This window comes from Zootoca vivipara, chromosome 5, assembly GCF_963506605.1.
Source record: "Zootoca vivipara chromosome 5, rZooViv1.1, whole genome shotgun sequence".
Classification (NCBI taxonomy): domain Eukaryota; kingdom Metazoa; phylum Chordata; class Lepidosauria; order Squamata; family Lacertidae; genus Zootoca; species Zootoca vivipara.
Genome location: NC_083280.1, coordinates 67136016 through 67153718, shown reverse-complemented (window position 1 = coordinate 67153718; position 17703 = coordinate 67136016). Strand labels below are relative to the sequence as shown.

The window sequence follows — 17703 nt, the reverse complement described above, 5'->3', positions numbered from 1 at the left end:
AGGAATGTGCAGGAAAAATGATTTTGAGGAAATATGGAAGGTGTTGAAATTTTGGGAGGTTGGATAGTTACAATGAATGGTCTCGGGGTCGGGTGCACATTTTTATCCTTTTTTATTTATTATTATTACTTTGTGAAGAGGAAGACGAAGACGTGGAGGAGGAGGAGGAGGAGGAGGAGGAGGAGGAGGACATGGTTGGTTGGATGGTTAGATGGAATCCTAAATATGAGTACTGCTGTTAGCAGGAAACATATATTGCAGTATTCTGTTTCAGGTCCCATGATTCAAATATAGAAACCAGTCAAAAGGGAGAAGCAACAATAGCATACACACTATGTGCCAAAATGGTGTGCTGAAATTTAAACTGCTTATAGATATCCCCTAAACACAAAAAAAACCAATTAAAAAAACAATCTGCATTTCAGTGCACAATTGCCAATAAATGGGGGTGTGGGGTAAATGGCATGCCCACTTTTATTTTTATTTGCTCTTAATAATAATAATAATAATTATTATTATTATTATTATTATTATTATTATTATTATTATTATTATTTATACCCCGCCCATCTGGCTGGGCTTCCCCTGCCACTCTGGGCGGCTTCCAACAGACATTAAAATACATCAAATATCACAGATTAAAAAACTTCCCTAAACAGGGCTGCCTTTAGGTATTTTCTAAATGTCAGGTAGTTGTTTATCTCTCTGACCTCTGATGGGAGGGTGTTCCACAGGGCAGGTGCCACTACCGAGAAGGCCCTCTGCCTGGTTCCCTGTAGCTTTGCTTCTTGCAGTGAGGGAACCGCCAGAAGGCCCTCGGTGCTGGACCTCAGTGTCCGGGCTGAACAATGGGGGTGGAGATGCTCCTTCAGGTATACTGGACCGAGGCCATTTCATAGAATCATACAGTTGGAAGAGACCACATGGGCCATCCAGTCCAACCCCCTGCCAAGCAGGAAAGGGCTTTAAAGGTCAGCACCAACACTTTGAATTGTGCTCGGAAACGTACAGGGAGCCAATGTAGGTCTTTCAAAACCAGTGTTATGTGGTCTCGGCGGCCGCTCCCAGTCACCAGTCTAGCTGCTGCATTCTGGATTAGTTGTAGTTGCCGGGTCACCTTCAAAGGTAGCCCCACATAGAGCGCATTGCAGTAATCCAAGCGGGAGATAACCAGAGCATGCACCACTCTGGCGAGGCAGTCCTCAGGCAGGTAGGCTCTCTTTGGCTAGTTGCCAGATATGTATTATTATTATTATTATTATTATTATTATTATTATTATTATTATTATTATTATATTTATACCCCACCCATCTGGCTGGGTTTCTCCAGCCACTCTCATTCTTTCCTATTTTTCTCGCTATGTGCCTAATTTGATTCAACAATGGTTGTGCTGGCCTGTGGCTCCAGACCCACTAAAAACTGCTGGTACCAAAACTGCTGATTTCAAGAGCTGGGCAACCTTCCTTCAGAGATGCAAACTGCAGCACTGAAAGCAGATAAAATTGATTTATAGTCAGAGGCTTCAAATGTGAGTCTAAGCAGTTTTGAACTGGGTTTTTCAGATGTTTGGAGCTTTGGGCAGAAACGGGGGTTTTCTGAGCTTGTTGGGCTTGGATTCAGTCTTGGGAATCCATCAGTCTAAGCCAGGCATAGGCAACCTTTGGCTCCCAGATGTTTTGGAACTACAACTCCCATGATCCCTGACCACTGGCCCTGTTAGCTAGGGATCATGGGAGTCGTAGTTCCAAAACATCTGGGAGCCAAAGGTTGCCTATGCCTGGTCTAAGCCAAGCATCCCCAAACTCGGCCCTCCAGCTGTTTTGGGACTACAACTCCCATCATCCCTAGCTAACAGGACCAGTGGTTAGGGATGATGGGAATTGCAGCCCCAAAACAGCTGGAGGGCTGGGTTTGTGGATGCCTGGTCTAAGCTGACTGTTCCTTCTCTATCATTACTTCTTAACTTTAGACTTCTAACAACAAATATATTTTTTACAAATTCACCAAACAACTCCAGCGATCTTTTCTCCAGAGGACAATGCCCTGGCAAATGTTGCTCTAAACCTCCTACTGCCTGGGGTAATAAAAGCTGAAGAATTCTGTTATTTTAATGTACCATCCTGCAGAGTCAACTGAATATTCTAAATGAAGAAGCAATAAGTTACTGGGGGAAGACTGTGATACCTTAATTCAGTTCACAGCAAAATGAAACACAGTTATAGACGTGATGTAGGTGAAACCTCCTTCTCATGTGTAAAAAATGAAATGCAGCTCAACAGCTTTTGCTCATAACATTGTGCATACATATTAATTAGACCAGTCTGCTTACCCATCTTGGGTGCAGCCGCATTGCAGGCTGGCGCTGCCTCCTGGCACTGAGACCTGATGAGGACTTTGGCGTCTGAGGATTGCCCTGCTGGCATGGGACACCTTAGAGCTCACCTTGTTGGCTGGTGTCTCGGATCCAAACCTGCCTGTAAATTGGCCAATGGCAGGCCGGCTTGGAGGCAGAGCTGTCCCAGGGGGCAGGCCTGATGGAGCAGGTAGGCTCCCTTCAGGTCCACTCCCAGGAGATTTAAAGCGGCCCTGCCCTAGCACCTTGTTTTTTATCAGATCTCCCACCCACCTACCACCTTTCATGCTGTCTTAGACCTTGCTATGGCATTGGTGGTTGCCATGTTCGGGGCCGGGCAGAAATTTGCCCACTAGGCAAATTGGCTCCAGCCTGGTGTTTTTGCCCACCCCATCCCAATCATCATAACTTTGGTGGTTTAGGCATTGGGCAAATCTTAAATTTTGGTTGGGGGAGGTTGTAGTCTCTGCCTGCCCCTCCCAAAATATAGGGTATCCTGTTAAAGGGGTCTGGGAGGAGTTGCTTCTGTCTGTATGCCCAGGCGGGGGCTTGGACCTCAGCACTCAAGGCAGCAACCCCCATGGGGGTCCCCCAATTTGATGTAAGTCATAGGGACTCCCATTGCCAGACTGACCCTTGACGTCACTTCTGGCAGGTAGGCTGGATGCAAATGGTTATCCAAAGCCTATCCCAAACCTCTTTCATTTGTTGTTAATAAAGTTGTGACCTGATTTGAGCCCATTCAAACTGTGTTATGTCCTTTATTTACTGTTCAGCTGGAGAGGTGGGGGGGACTGCAGAGTCTGGGCATGCAACCATAGAAGTTTCCTATTTGAGACACTGGAAAACAACAAAACAAGTCTTAGCTGCATGGGGTTGGGCAAATCAATATTTGTTTCCTTCATGCTGCCCCAAGCAAGTATACTTGGCTCAATATTTAATTCTCTTCTGCTTTTAAATTTATCATATGCAGGTTTTTGAATCTTTTCATGAGGATTTAGCTGTGAATACCCACAGAACAACTCTAGTTGTTTCGGGACACAAACTCATTCCAGCAACTGTTGAATATTTACTGCTAAATAGTGCCAACTTTATTACGGAGTTGGCTGCTCTTGAGACGACTGTCTGGAGAGAAGCATGGCCCACAAGATTACAGAATTTGACCACCCCTGATCAACAGGCATTTTGTGATATGACAATGCACTGATTGCTGGGGTTAGGATTTTTGAAAGAGCCTTTAGGAAACAGCTATGGGCTGAAGTAGAAAATAAAAATAAAAATCTGCTTAGGGTGATTGACCTGAAATGCAGATAAACTAGATTCTATAGTCACCCCCTTTTTACATACACTCTTCAAAAAGCCTGAGGAAAAAATAATTTATCCAAAGAGATTGAACTGAGCCACAGTCAGTCCATAAAATAGAGAAGTATTTGAAATCTAAACCATGACTGAAACCCATGCTGCATAAATAAAATGTGTTTGGTATTTCAACAATCACCAAATGTAAGTGTTCAAGACCAAGAAAGTATAAAACTGACAGGAATAAATGGTATTGAAAGTAGATGGAGCAAGTAAGGTAAAGGTAAAGGGACCCCTGACCATTAGGTCCAGTCATGACCGACTCTGGGGTTGCGGCCCTCATCTCGCATTATTGACCAAGGGAGCCGGCGTACAGCTTCCGGGTCATGTGGCCAGAATGACAAAGCCGCTTCTGGCGAACCAGAGCAGCACACAGAAACACCGTTTACCTTCCTGCCGGAGTGGTACCTATTTATCTACTTGCACTTTGACGTGCTTTCGAACTGCTAGGTTGGCAGGAGCTGGGACCGAGCAACGGGAGCTCACCCCGTTGCAGGGATTCGAACCGCCGACCTTTTGATCGGCAAGTCCTAGGCTCTGTGGTTTAACCCACAGCACCACCTGCATCCCAGATGGAGCAAGTAGGTTTCTATAAAATTAGTCAGATCGTCTGGTAAAGTGATGTAAAGCTAGCTAGCATAATGGTAGATGCTCCTTTTAATTTGAAAGGACATCAAAAGTTGCAACATCTAGTCCAATGGGTTTTGCCATGAATTTGATTGTGGCTTGGGAAACAGCATCCTCAGCCTGGAGCTGGTGCAGAGTCAGGCCCAATCTACCTGCCTCACCTCACTCTCAACCTCTGACACCATGGTGCAGATACGGTGGTTGTTCTGCTGCTCTCCAGAGCCCCAGTGGTGGCAGTGGGGAGTTGGGATTGCTATGTTTGTCTGTGGAAGAAGAAGATCATTCATATTCAGAGGCACACTGTTTCTGTGTTTACAGGCGGTGCATCTCTGAACACCCGTTGCTGGAGAACAAACAATGCGAACAGGCTGTCACCATCATATCCTGCTTATTGGCTTCCTGCAATTATATCTGTTGGGAAAGGTAGGGCTGGCCTGAAAGTGGCTCATCATCTCTGCAGCGTTGTTCTCAGGCCGTAGGGATGGTAATGCTGTTTCTGCACATTTGAGAATGCACTAAAGAAATTGTTGTGACTTTCAGGAGTGGGAGATGAGTGAGGAACTTACAGTTTTAGCATTCTGGGAGACTGGATGTGTTTCTATTTGTTGTTTACATGCTTATTTATTTATTTATTTTAAAAAGGGTTTGCCTTTGTGGGAAAGTGGTGGCATACAGTGATCTGCCCCATCTGGGTCCATTTTTGCCTGCAGAGCATCTGAGAAAGAAATCTACATCACATTGTAGCATCCTTTAGAGCAGTGTTTCTCAACCTTTTTTGGGCCACGGCACACTTGTTCCGTGAAAAAAATCACGAGGCACACCACCTCCATAAGACATACCTCCATGCCCTGTAGAGCGAGACCACCGAGCGCCCCAGCCAGCCAGAGGGGCCTGGAACCGGCTGCTGTTGCTGCTGCTGTAGCAGCAGGGAGCGCGCGGAGCGCCCTGCAGCACCTGGCCTCTTCTTTTGGGGGGGTGCTGCCCGATGCCTGCCGCCTCGGTGCCTGGAACCAGCGGCTGCAGAGTGGAGCGCTCCGAAACGGCGAGTGCTCGGAGCGCCCTGCAGCGCCTGGCCTCTTTTCTTTTTTGCTGCCCAAGGCCGGCGGCTGCAGAGCAGAGCGCTCCGAAGCGCCGAGCGCTCGGAGTGCCTTGCAGCGCCTGGCCTCTTCTTCTTTTGGGGGGGGGCTGCCCAAGGCCGGCGGCACGTGACAAGGCAGCAAATCGCCCTTCTCGCCGCGGCATGTCCCGGCACACCAGCCAGCATCTGGCGGCACACTAGTGTACCGCAGAACAGCGGTTGAGAAACGCTGCTTTAGAGTGTGTGGCAGGGGGAGGAATCACCAAGCCCACCGTCCTACTTCATGGGCTTTGAAGACACTCGATCTCAGGACACAAGGGAGAAACGTGCTAAGAGGGAGGCACGCTTGGCAAATCCACACCGTGATCAACTCGAGCCCGGAAACCAATGTCCCCACTGTGGAAGGATGCGTGGATCCAGAATTGGCCTCCACAGTCACTTACGGACTCATTGTTAAAACTGTGTTTATGGAAGACAATCTTACTCAGCTACGAGTGATCGCCAAAGAGAAGAGACTGTATGGAACAGGAGACAATCGTGTTTTCCTCTCTCTGTAAATGAAACTATGAATTTCTTCCTCAGATGCACTGTGGTGAGAATGCCCTGAAAATGGGGGTGATCACTGCCACCACTTGCATATGCTGACAAAATCTATAAAAAGTGTAGGAGAGAGAAAAACCCCTGCTGGTGACTGATAGATTACAGATGGATGTTTCATCTGATCCAGCAAGGCTCTTCTTGTGTTTTTATTTACTTTTCAATTGTCTATTTCGTTGTTATTTGGACTTCAACACATATACTCATTTGGCTAGTGGATAAAATGGGAAATTGCTGCAAATACTTTACTGGCATATTTCCTTCAATCCTGTAAACTATTCTCAGCATGGTGTTTCACTTCATATCACCAGTATTCTCTCAGCACTAATGAGGCTCTCTTAAAAAATAAATAAAAAAGAAGCAGAACAACAAATTCAGAGAATTGATGTTGGGAATACTTGGTAAATCCATTAGTGTTATATTATACCAGCTGTCCTAGACCAAGCTATTTTAAGTCCTAACCTGTCTGCTCATACATCTGTTGTTAACATGGGTTTGGTTTCAGATAACCACTTCTTCTTCTTTTTTGGTGCCACAATATTTTTATCCTTCAATTTCTTAATGTTTAAACATGGAGCTGTACTTCAGAACAGGCATTTATTTGCCTCAAAAGTCACGATCGTGAAAAGGAGAGCCCATCTGCTGGTTGGATCACAATGTCCACCATCTCAAGGCTCGGCAGAGGTGTTTGGAGAGTTTGACGTGCAAGTGTCTGCTTGATGTGATGTCTACTGGTAGGGCAGTAGAGCCCATTGGAGAGGTGTGGTGTTTTGCCAACAGTGATGTATGCCACTGATATGCACAGAAATGGAACCCATGCCATAGACATGAGATCCTCTTTCTTAGATTTGATGAGGGTCCAAACCTCTGAGCTGATCTTTTACACTTGTTCTGGAGGAAGAGAAGTTGGGCCTATGGAGGTGCCCGGCAGGGTCTTCAGGTAGACTAGCTGATTGTTTGGAGTTAGGTGGCTCTTCTTGAAGTTTACCAGGAACCTATAAGTCTGGAGGGTGTTGAGAGTGGAAATTTTCTTTGTCCCAGGTGATGGCAACCCATGCTATGCCACTGGCCAGGGGTAGAGTTCCTGAAGGAAGATGTCCCCAAACAGCCTGGTTTATCTGTACGAGCATGGCTTCTATTGACTGAAAAGGTGGAGGAGAAAAATCAAAAGTGGTCTGAGGCAACAGGTGCCTTAGCAATAAAGAAAGGGGCCTCCCTGCGATTTCCCACCCCAGGGAATGTTTGCCACCAAGTCTTTTCCGGCTACCCGCTTATCTGTGTGGTATGAGGTAACAACTTTCTTGCCTAGTGAAGGCAGAAGTTGTAAATGCTGCTGGCAAGCTGGTCTAACTCCCTTTTTAAATTTTGGCAGGAAAAGACCAAGAGAGAAGGAACCAAGGAAAAAACACAAGAGAAGGAGCTTGTGGACCAGCAGAACAGGGGGAGAACAAGCCAATGAATTAAAAACAGCAATGTAAGAAGGGGCAAGACAAGGTATGTATATTAAAACACCTGAGGAGAGAGCAAAGAATAGGAGCAAATGGAGATTTGGCTGCACTCAACAAAGGCATGAGCAAACTGAATTCTGGGAGCCCTGCATCCCAAACGCTGCTAGCTGCCTTTGAGCTGTGGGTAGAGCCAAGACCCAATCTGCTGACCTTTCATTGCAGGAATGGGGAAACGGTAATTCTCATAACAAAAACCTTCTTTATGCTTTCTGTTCAGATTTAACCATTTCATGGGATTATACAGGAGAGGCTCAAATGTGATTAAATACTCATGTGTGAAAATTTTGCAAGCCTGGTTAAATTGGAATCCAAGGGATTTAGATTCTCTGTTACCTGTGATTAACTCTCTCTGAGGTTGCACTCAAATCTTCAAATTAAGTGGTCTTGTGAGAGCAGATTTCATTCACTACAAAGCTAGGGATAGTTCTGTGGGGCCACTCTCTTTGTTCCCAATGAGCTGCCACCTTCACGGAATTGAACAGAATTTAAGAATACAAGAGCAGCTCCTCTGGATTAGATCGAAAGCCTTTTAAGCAACCTGTTTTTTGTGGTGGTAGAACAAGATTCCTCTGAGAAACCCAGAGACAATTCTTAAAGAAAATCACCCTCTGCTGTTGTTGCAGCCCAGCAATTTGGGGGAATCCAAGATCTTCCAAAATTCTGGTGAGCTACTGCCAGTACGTGTAGACAATACTGAGCTAAATAGACCAATGGTCTGACTCAGTGTAAGGCAGCTTCCTACGTTTCAATGATATTCAGTGGCATACTACTTTTGAACATGGTGATAACAACATATAGCCACTATGACTTGTGGTCATTGATGGACCTGAACTCCATGTATTTGTCTAATCCCCCTTTTAAAGCCATCTAACTTTGTCATATTCTTGTGGCAGTGACCTTCATACACTAATCAGAGAATATTCATTTACATCAAGGGAACTCTGACACCCACAATAAAATATGTAAGTTTGACATCATTGATTTTAAGGGACATAAACAAGATGATGATGATGATGATTAATGGTGTCAGGACTACATCCTCAATATGCAACTTGAATAATGTGTGAGGGGGAAAACCTGAAACCATTGACGTAAGCTATTAAAGGAGGCTTCAAGCATGCACTTTTTTTTTACAAGGCTAATAGGTTTCCCATAATCTACAACGAGTTTCTCCACTTAGCTTCATGTATATAATTAATTGAGTGTTGGAAATAGATACGCTGACTGCAAAATCAGATTCTCCAGGGTCACAATACAACTAAGTACATATTCCACTATAAATAGCATGAATGCGGTCACACTCAGCTGCACGACATTGTTGAAATCCCTGGTACACAGTGGATTAACTTTGAGTCCTAGAAGTTATATATGCACTCTCCTGCTACTTCAAGGACATTGTCAGTAGCAAAAGAAAAACATATTAAGTTGCTGTCATAAGAATCAAAAATAATTACCAAATGATTAAAGACTAATTTTGGATTAATTCTACCTATTTATTTTAATGATGATTAAGTTCCAATTGCAAAATGTTTGTACTGAATAGTTCAAATAAAATGTGAGTAATTATTTAACGGCTTTCCTCAATGAATATCTGTCGAATGTGTTTAATTGGGCTCATTAATTTCCATCTTTCCCTATGGATTTATGCAGCATAATGGCTGGTTTGTGTAACATGGAACCTTTCTTGTAAATGTGTCACAGAAGCTATTTAGTTCAAATTCCTAACAGTCCCCATCTGTTTATATCGGATACAGCCCCAGTGAAATTCTGGTGGGTCGTAAGTTAAATTAACAATATATTTCCTTTGAAGCAGTGTTTTCTTACACTTCAATAAATAGAATACACTTTGAAATTAACTTCTTGGAGCTATGTATGTATGTATGTATGTATGTATGTATGTATGTAACCCCCCCCTTACACATTTATGGTCACAATAGAGCTCAAAAGTAACAAAATAATATACAGTAGAACTTTTTGCCATACTCCATGTATTCTCTCAACAATACTATCTAATGTTTCACCCTCCATCCCTTTGAGTGTATTTTAATTTGAGGATTTCATTAAAAGGGTAATCGATCGATTAAAGTGAAATAAGAGCGCATCCAACATATTGTAATTTAAATGAAAACTCTAATTTAGCAGCCCAATAATTGCTTCATATTGATGTAGGAGTTAAGATAAAGAAATGCTTATTATTTGGTGTGTGTTTTTTAAAAAAATATTCACATCTCTGAATCTCTGGAACTGCTGAATTTTTCTGTTGTGACCTTTGGGACCTTTGGATTAAGAGTAGTAAAAAGATTAAGCAAACAAATTAAGGGTAGTAAACAAATTTTAACAACAACAACAACAACAACAACAACAGTGAAAGAATGACAGTATTGGGGATCTGTGAGTCCACATAGGAGTTATCCTTGTTAGTCATTTCAAATCCCAGAGTCCTTTTACTAGAACTGTGGTCACTGCCAAACATATGAACTGTAACTTAATTTGTATATCTTATGTCAATACCAGGTTAGCAAAGCCCCCCCCCAATGTAGGAAGGGGGTACTCCTGGGGGTACTCTGTCCCTTGAGCTCCAAGTGTTTTTGTGTGGCAAGGAGTGTCCATTACCAGCTATGGCTGGTACATCAGTTACAGCCATTCCTGGATCAGAATAACATTCCACAGTAGTGCATGCTCCTGTATCCTCATGATTAGATTATTGTAATACACTCTGCACGATGCTTCCCTTGAGGACGGCCCGGAAACTGCACCATAGTTTTTGGCAAAACCGCTGCCATCGAACAGTAAAGCACTGTTTAAGGCTGCTTATTTCTTTGCAGTACTCCGTGAAGGTCTGGCGGTTTGAGTATCTGAATCTACAATGTGCATAGTGAGGTTGAGGTACTAATTCCTCATGTTTGGATAAGTGAATTTTTCGTATAAAGAGCATTTGGATAGCGGGACCTAAGTGTATACAGTACTGTATTGTGGTCACTTGTATGATGAAGGGCAATACACACAACTTCAATAAGGATCAGTTTAAAATAATTGGTATCATAGGGTAAAAAATGGCACACTTACTCTCTGTCGATGACAAGACATGTTACAGCTTCAGCAGCGATAACATTGGCTGTCCGAACATCTTCCCTGAAAGGACAATAATATGCATTTTACACACTTTGCCAACAGTGTCTACAGTAAAGTAAACCATTCGCACATTAATATATCTTGCAAATGAGAATTATGTTTTATTGATTTATTATATTTTAAACCATTAAAAAAATAATGTCTTGTTTTGCTTTAAATCTTGCGGCTCTTTAGAAATGTTTCCAAAACAACATTATCATAAGAAGTCATTTTCTCAGCAGATAGGTTACTCAGTCATTTCTATGCCTTTTTACAAATTCATTTATCTTGATTATGGGTCTCTCCGACTTTGCGGTTCAGTATGAGAGAAATGAGCAACTAATTCAGCACCAAGGGCCACGTAAGAAGCATGAATATTTAACTGAGTGTTATTGTCATTATCTGCACGTCATTTTAAAAGAACAGAACAAATGCCAAAAAAGTTATTCAGACTAGACGAGATTGCTGCAGAATTGCAGCTTTAAAAGCAGGCCTTTCCTGTTCAGGATTAAAATGTATTTATTTTATTTAAACTATTTAAAGGCCCCTTTTATGAGTTGAATTCACTCAAGACCACATGCAAAGTAGCAGGTAAAATACAATTCTTATGGTAATAAAATATAATACAAAACTTCCCATAAACCCACATTACTAAAACCAGCGATAACAAATACACATTCACCCCTAAGGCAAAACACAACTTTTTTGTAAGACCACTAAAGAACTAAAATGCAGCATCACAGAGAACCACACCTACACATGCCAGTGTGAAAATAATTAATTGGGTCTTCAAGGCTTTTCAGAGGAACCGAAATGTAGCAGCTTTGCTGGTAGTGAACTTCAAAGTCATGGGACCACCACAGAGAAAGCCCTCACCTTCATACCTGACAACAGGAGGATGAGTTGCAATTTAAATGTACTAAACCTCCCCTTCTGCTTGGGTTTCCCCCTACAGCTGTTACTAAACCTGTCAGTTACTCTCTGTGTTTGTGTGTGTGTGTGTGTGTGTGTGTGTGTGTGTGTGTGTGAGAGAGAGAGAGAGAGAGAGAGAGAGAGAGAGAGAGAGAGAGAGAGAGAGACTGAGAGACTTCAGGTGATGGGTTGCAGGGTCAAAAGTCTGCCACGGTCATGTAGTTTGGGGCCTTTATACCATCATTATTTTGATCCAGTATTTAGCACATAGCCAATAGCCAGGGATAATGAGAAATTTAGTCCAGTGAAATCTGAGGAGTCATAGGTCCCTCACCCCCTCAATATATACATATTGCAAACTCAGGGGCCAATACATATGGTGCTAAAACTTTAGCAGGGCCTCTAAGAGTGGGAGTCAAAATGGCCCAACGAAGACTGAGCATGGATCAGTGGCAACAGAAAATACAGTGACTATTAAAGGGGGGGGGGACGACTGAATGGAACAGAGTCTTCTGGAAAAGAAAATGTCACACGGCAACATTTCAGTGTAGCTGCCACTTGTTATCCTCACATTTGGAAGGGCTGATCCACACCTGGATTTCATATTGCAACTGCAACACCATCTCTGTAATGCTGTTTGAAGGCCATTTGCAATTTTGCACTGATAGCTAAGTACTGCTCAATCAAAAGGGATTTTACTACAAAAGAACTCTGTTCTCTTTCTGATAAAAATGCTACTTTTATATGATATACAAGTATACAAATTGACCCTCAACTTTATAAATCAAAATCTGATATGAAGTTGGCAGTGTAATATGGCTCTTTAAAAAGGTATGTATTTAATAAAATTATGGTATCAGCAAACCTGCAGTAACACCTCGATCCTGATCTACTGCTTTCAAAGTTTTAGCTAATTGCAGAATACTCCATTTCTTCATTGCACTGTGTATGCACCTTTAAGGCTGCCTTTTGGTTACTGCCATTGATGACACTTCATGTATTGCCTAGTGAAAGTTGATTTTTAGTGCCTACGCACAAAGTGCAAAACACAGAATTTGCATGTGCCTTCTGTTTCTTTTTTAAAGTGCATTTCAATACGGGCCATGAAGGCAGGGGTAGGTCAGGAAGAAACAACTGTCATTTAATGTTTTCTTTAACGTAAAGATTCACACACCAAGAAAACAATAACATAACTGAGCTTACTACAGTTTATTTTAGAAATTAAGCTCAAACTTTTAGAAAGGTAGCAAAAAAGAGAGAGCCTAGTTTAATTACAATTTAGGAATATTAACCCAATTACATTAAGTCACATATCCGTCTGGCTATGGTGCTTAATATAACTCTAAGTTAATAACAGTTTGTTTACGTCAGTAGATTAAGATGTGAGAAATGATTCCAATTCCAAACATGCAGCAAGTTATTAATACTCCTTTCTATTAGTCTAAGCCAAATGTTCATTATAATGCAGCACACTAGACAATCACAGTGCCAACCCTGCCCCCCCCCGGCAACCCACCAGCCCCAAATCATTATGAAAATACAATCTGGTGAGCACTGACTCGCAGGTTTTTTCAACTTCTAGGTTGTATTCTTCATCACTACTTCCAGAGAGATAACCCTCATTCTCAGAGTCACTTTCACTGTCAGAGTAGCCCATAGTTAAGAGTTTGCAGTTACCATTGTCCTCCTTGGGGAAACTACTATTCCCTTCTATCCAACAACCCTACCTTGGGCTCTGGCACAGCTCAGGAATTTTACAGACCTTCCAGCTTAAAGCCTTTTAGGCTTGGAAAAGGTCACAGCTGCTCTGGGAAGTATCTCCTGTATGCAGGATGCAAAATGTAAGCAGAGCATATTGCTGAGCCACAAAGAAGCACAAAGTTCATCTACTTGAAGGCACCTCCTCTCATCATCCGTACTCTCTTAACAGCTCTGCTGCACTGAGAGCTGCCACCAACAGATGTAGCGGCAAATGCTTTATACTAGCACAGACTTAAACATGACACCTGTTAACCCACACAAGGGATCGAGCTAATCTGCATGCCAAAACCTTTTTTATTCTTATTTTCTTGTCCAGCTCAGCAGTTTCCTACAGTTCCTTGTTCTTCCTACAGTTCTTACATTCTGTTCTTCCGTATCAAAATGAGGCTGCTTGCTAAAATAAAAAGAAAACCCTTAAAGAGGGGTAGGGAGGAGCTTTATTTGGTTAATGATTCCTAGAATTGGTTTGAGATGCACTATAGTTTTATGACAGTGCTACTCAGAAGTAAAACCTATTGATTGCAATGGAACCTAAGTGTGAATAAGATTGCAGCCCCAAACAGACCACTAGAGCATATGACTAGTAACTGAAATACAACACGTCTTATTCTGGAGAAGAATAAATTTTCATGAATATTCATGCTAATAATACCGGTAATAATAATAATAATATATAAATATAATTCAGATATATTGATCTTGTCTTTCTAGTTATATCAATGCATATGTTCAGTGTTATTTGTAGGTTGCGGGGAAATGTAAACTTTCTGCTGTTGTATTCATTAACACCTGATTGTGAAAATCACCTGATATATGAAAAATGAAGGGTAGTAACTATTATTTGAAAAATCTAGGTTTAAATAATTGTTCATTTGATTGTACTTCAGATGAGAAATGCAGAATATATTATGTTTTTAAATATGAATGTCAGACACAACTGTTTCACTGAGATCTTCACAAAGTACTATTACATCCACTTTCAGTATGGAAATCCTGCCTACAATCTAATGTACAGTTAAATGGGTTTAACCCTGTGTTGGATTGTGGCCAAAGTGTTTTACAATTCTTAACTATCCTCCCTTTGAGGTAGGATGAGTGATAATGACTTGTCCCAGGCTGCCCAGATAGTATCATGGCAATTTGAACGTTAATCTCCTATGTCAAACGCTATCCACTTTACCACACTGCCTCCAGGCAAATATGAATGAGAAATACACGCCTCCCACCAAATCCTTTTGAAATAAATCCCTGTAGTTCCAAGTGTATGCCATTTCAAAAAGGGAGACAAGAGGTTCCTGGTTGAGGTTCCACATTTGACAGAATATCTCATGCCACTGTAAATTGAAAGGCGAAGAAGGATGCAAGCATTTATTTATTTTTAAAGGAAACAAACAGGAGTCTGCACCTTGTCACAATTTCTATAAATGCAGGATTTTGAAAGGGAAATTAGAACCTGTTAAACCTCTTTTGGCCAAGCTGCTATGAAGGCATTCCAAGAACTGGCCGTCATAATAAGAGAAGACAGTTGTCTGCAGTGGCTGCAAACTGCAAAGCTGAGGATCTCATTGCTCAGAATCAAATGGAAGAGAAGAAGAGAAGTTGTAAAGGGAATGGATTTAATATTCATTATGCTTGAGTATATAATTTATGGCACCATATGCCATGTTTCCTAAATATTTTTTATTAATTGCCACTGAAACCCTGCTAAGTGTAGCTTTTCAAATGAACCCCTGATTAATATAGTCAAGCTATAGTCTTCTGCTGTACACAATCTGTGCTAAGCAGGTGGCTATGCTGAACTGACAGTATTAATTTTTTTTAATTCACCAAAGAAGATTCAGATTACAGAGCAGGCAGAAGAAAATTGTACCAGCAGTGTGTAATTCATAGCCATCACTGAGTCCTGGAGATTAGATGCTTCTGAAATGTCCCCTTTATCATGATTTAGTCATGCACTTCTTTCTGATTTCTGTTAGTAGCTCCACGCTGTGAGATTCTTTTCTTTTACTCCCTTGCAAGCACCACAGAAGCTCCAGTGCCAAGACATATTATTCATCTTTGCTTTATATGTTCTACTGTGGCTGCATCCTCTTGTGACTAGCATCTCCCCCCGCCAATCTGGTACACCCGTCTATGCCTGTGCATGTGTGCTTGGCATGCATAAGTTTCGGAACAACATGGAGCACCACCTTAGACTATAATTCAGGGGTAGGGAACCCTTTTCAGCATGAGGGCTGCATTTCATCAGAGGCAACATTCTGGGGGCCAAATGCCAGGGATAAGTGTGGCAACGGATGCAATTCTTATCTTTGTACAGTAGGCTGAAGTCCAACTATTAAAAATTCCACCGTTTCTACACATGCATCTATCTATCTATCTAGCTAGCTAGCTAGCTAGCTAGCTAGCTAACTAACTAACTATCTATCTCCATCCAGGCAAGCCAAAGGCATTGCTGTAGCTCAAGGACACATTCCAGTCTGACAAAAGAACTGGAGGAGGGTGTGGAGCAGAACCAGCAAGGGGTCTCAGGAGTGGGTGGGTGGCCTGCTGAGAATCTCAACGGTCACATAGAGAAGTCTATAGGGAAACCACTGACCCCCTCCCCTGGGCCTGAGGTTCCCCATGGCCCACCCAAGTCCCCCACACTATATCCCATTCTGTTCTGAAGGGTGCCCCAATCTTCAGAAGCAGTCTTTGGGGTTTCATATGGTCACTGGGCAGGGGTGATCAGTGAATATCAGTCTCTAGCCTTGCATGAGTCAAACCATATTCTTGGGTATGATCCAAAGTAATCCCCCCAGCCCAGGTATCATTGTCAATGTTTTATAGTCATAAATCTCAAAGAAATTAAACTTTTTCGTTGTGAAAAAATGTGTTATAAGTACTTCTAAATTCTCCTTTTTGCTGGAGGGCAACAAGGGTGGAACACAAGGAATAATGAAACCTCAGAAAGGTAACAGAGTGGAGTTGAGAACACCCACTCATCTCTAGTAATGCCCAGAGGACATAGAATGGACCTCTAGGGGTTTTTGTTGAGGGATATAAACTTAATCTCTGACATTTTAAAGCATGTTTTTGCCACTGGGATAGCTGTAGCTTCAAAATTTTAAGATATACTGTCAAAGGATTTTTATGTTTGTTTAGCAAAAAGCTGTCAGCTTTTGTATCGAAAGGGTGCTTCATCATCATCATCATTACAAACACCTGGCCTAATACTCGCTTTTTCGTATGCCACCTGCCTTCTACGGCAGTGGTTGAGGAAAAAGGGAGGCAATGAGTATTGGTTTGTTTGTACACTCCAATCACAGCTGAAAGAAACACAGCAAGATCTTATAATTTTGAATCTAAAACAGTGCCAATGGCAAAAACATATTTTATGTTACCAGATATTAGCTTTAAGAAAATAAACTCTAAAATGAATTTTTACCGACACTCCTTTTGAAGTACCATAAATATTTTATGCAAAGCTGCGCTGTCATCTTAAAAAGTCCATCCAACCTAGGGAGCTGACTTGAAAAGAAATTAACTGCTCTCCAGCTCCAGTGGGGGGTGACATTAGTTCGACCTACAGGAAATTATGTTGCTGGGCATATGATAGGAGTGTTAAGAGAGCAATTAGGGCTGTCATCCACCATATTCCCAGAAGGATAGGGGTGGATTTTCATTTCTATGTTTTACACAGACAATGCCTTGCTGTTGAATGTAACTCTTCTTTAAATCGAATCTTAAAATCAAAGAGCAGGCTAATCAAAGTTTGTACTTTCCTTTCTATGCTGGAAAATCCACCACCGAGCTTTCGTTCTGACTTCTAACCAATGCATTAACTACATTTTTTGTCAACTTTATGGAAATTAGGTATATGTTCATTTGCATATAACAAAATACAGCTAGAACACAGGTCGAGGTTTGGTATTTAGCAAACTCTGAGGAGCCACAATTGGGTATTGACATGGTGTCACAAGTCTTTGCCTTCCTGACCTTGCCTTCCCTCACCTCTTCAAGCTTGCAAAATGTGTTCAGGGTTTTAGTTCTTACTGATTCTGCTGTTAACACTTGCTTTCTGGCTTGCTGTTATGTATTTATCACAGCATACAGCGAGGGATGGGAAAAGATTAAAGACAGGGTATAAATTTGACTACTGAAACACTTGAATAAGCATGTTGGGCCATTCTCCTGAAGGATTTCAAAACTTCAAGATGAAGCCATCCATTCTGTTTCTTGGAAACTGTATTGATGTTTATAATTCTGTTTCACAACAGAGCAACACAGCTATTCTATTAGATGACGGCAAATTATAAAAACAGATCACCTCCATACGCAATGTGTTGCAATGGCAAGGGAATCTCAGGACCAGTTATAAGATGCCAGTTACTTTCTCCCAGAAACTGGAAGAATT

At 42.0% G+C, this 17703-nt stretch overlaps 1 protein-coding gene across 4 annotated transcripts in view; it reads right to left on the bottom strand.

The window, feature by feature from the left end:
- Positions 1-17703, bottom strand: part of PRKG1 (protein kinase cGMP-dependent 1) — a 583016-nt gene that overhangs the window by 70444 nt on the left and 494869 nt on the right. For all 4 annotated transcript variants that reach the window (XM_035137531.2, XM_035137530.2, XM_060274879.1 and 1 more), the window contains one exon: positions 10590-10655. In XM_035137531.2, coding sequence (XP_034993422.2) covers positions 10590-10655 — 66 coding nt within the window. The remainder of the gene's footprint in view (positions 1-10589; positions 10656-17703) is intronic.